At 50.3% G+C, this 919-nt stretch overlaps 1 protein-coding gene across 1 annotated transcript in view; it reads left to right on the top strand.

Annotated features, from left to right (window-relative positions):
• The window catches only part of LOC119588178 (Down syndrome cell adhesion molecule-like protein Dscam2), a gene marked incomplete at its 5' end in the record, with an annotated part of 8,249 nt that overhangs the window by 4,088 nt on the left and 3,242 nt on the right, over positions 1 to 919 (top strand). The window contains 2 exon segments of the mRNA XM_037936881.1: positions 321 to 460; positions 552 to 766. Coding sequence (XP_037792809.1) covers positions 321 to 460; positions 552 to 766 — 355 coding nt within the window.

Genomic DNA, 919 nt, shown 5'->3' on the forward strand with positions numbered 1-919 from the left:
CTGTCCGATGAATTCAGAAATAAATAATACTCCTTGTTTTCATTCTGTTATTATGAAATGAGATGGTTGTCATATATGAGACTTTTATTTTGCAGTTGTCCCGAAAAAGGAATTACTCTTTGTTATGAACAGGTAGTGTGTGATTTTAAATCTAAATAAAAGATTCTCTTATTTAACCAGATCAATCATCATTTTCGACATCCTTTTGCATTTTTTAACCTTCTTCCCAGAAAGTTGCACATAACCTTTGTGCAGAAACGCTCCACCCTCTTTTTTCGCTGCAGCTCATCGTCATCGCTAACTAGTCTGTGCCACCTCAGGTTCACGCAAGAGGCTGACGGTTCGCTCGTCATCCGCGGGGTTGAGCGAGGCGACCTCGGCAACTATACCTGCTCCATCCACAGTGTGCGGAAGTCCCCGTACGTGCACACCTCCACCACATACGTCCTGCACGTGCAAGGTATGATAACTTTCATTAGTGTCTCTGTTAACTTTTTTTCTCTGCCTGTATCACGAGCACTGTTTGGTGACACCTTCAATCGCTATTCCAGTGCCACCGAAGGCGCCCTCAGTGCATATCGCAGATGCCACATCCTCTACGCTGACGGTATCGTGGGCGGCGGGGGACACGGGCGGCGCTCCAGTCCGGGCATGGGCTGTGTGGTGGCGGGCGGCGGTGGGCGGAGGAGTGTGGCACACGCGGGAGCTCGGGCGGACACACTCCAGACATGTCATCAACGAACTGCAGTGTGGAACCGAGTATCAGGTGCGGTAGACAGGGGGCGCGCCGTGCTAGGCAAGAAGCGGTAGGGAGGGACACCCTCTCCTCGCTGCCCGGAGCCTGTTGTGTGGAGTTTGTTAACCGGTTACATGCCAATTTGATGTTGTGTTGGTGTTGCTTATATAGTATTACACACAC

This window comes from Penaeus monodon, chromosome 23 (assembly GCF_015228065.2).
Source record: "Penaeus monodon isolate SGIC_2016 chromosome 23, NSTDA_Pmon_1, whole genome shotgun sequence".
Taxonomy (NCBI): domain Eukaryota; kingdom Metazoa; phylum Arthropoda; class Malacostraca; order Decapoda; family Penaeidae; genus Penaeus; species Penaeus monodon.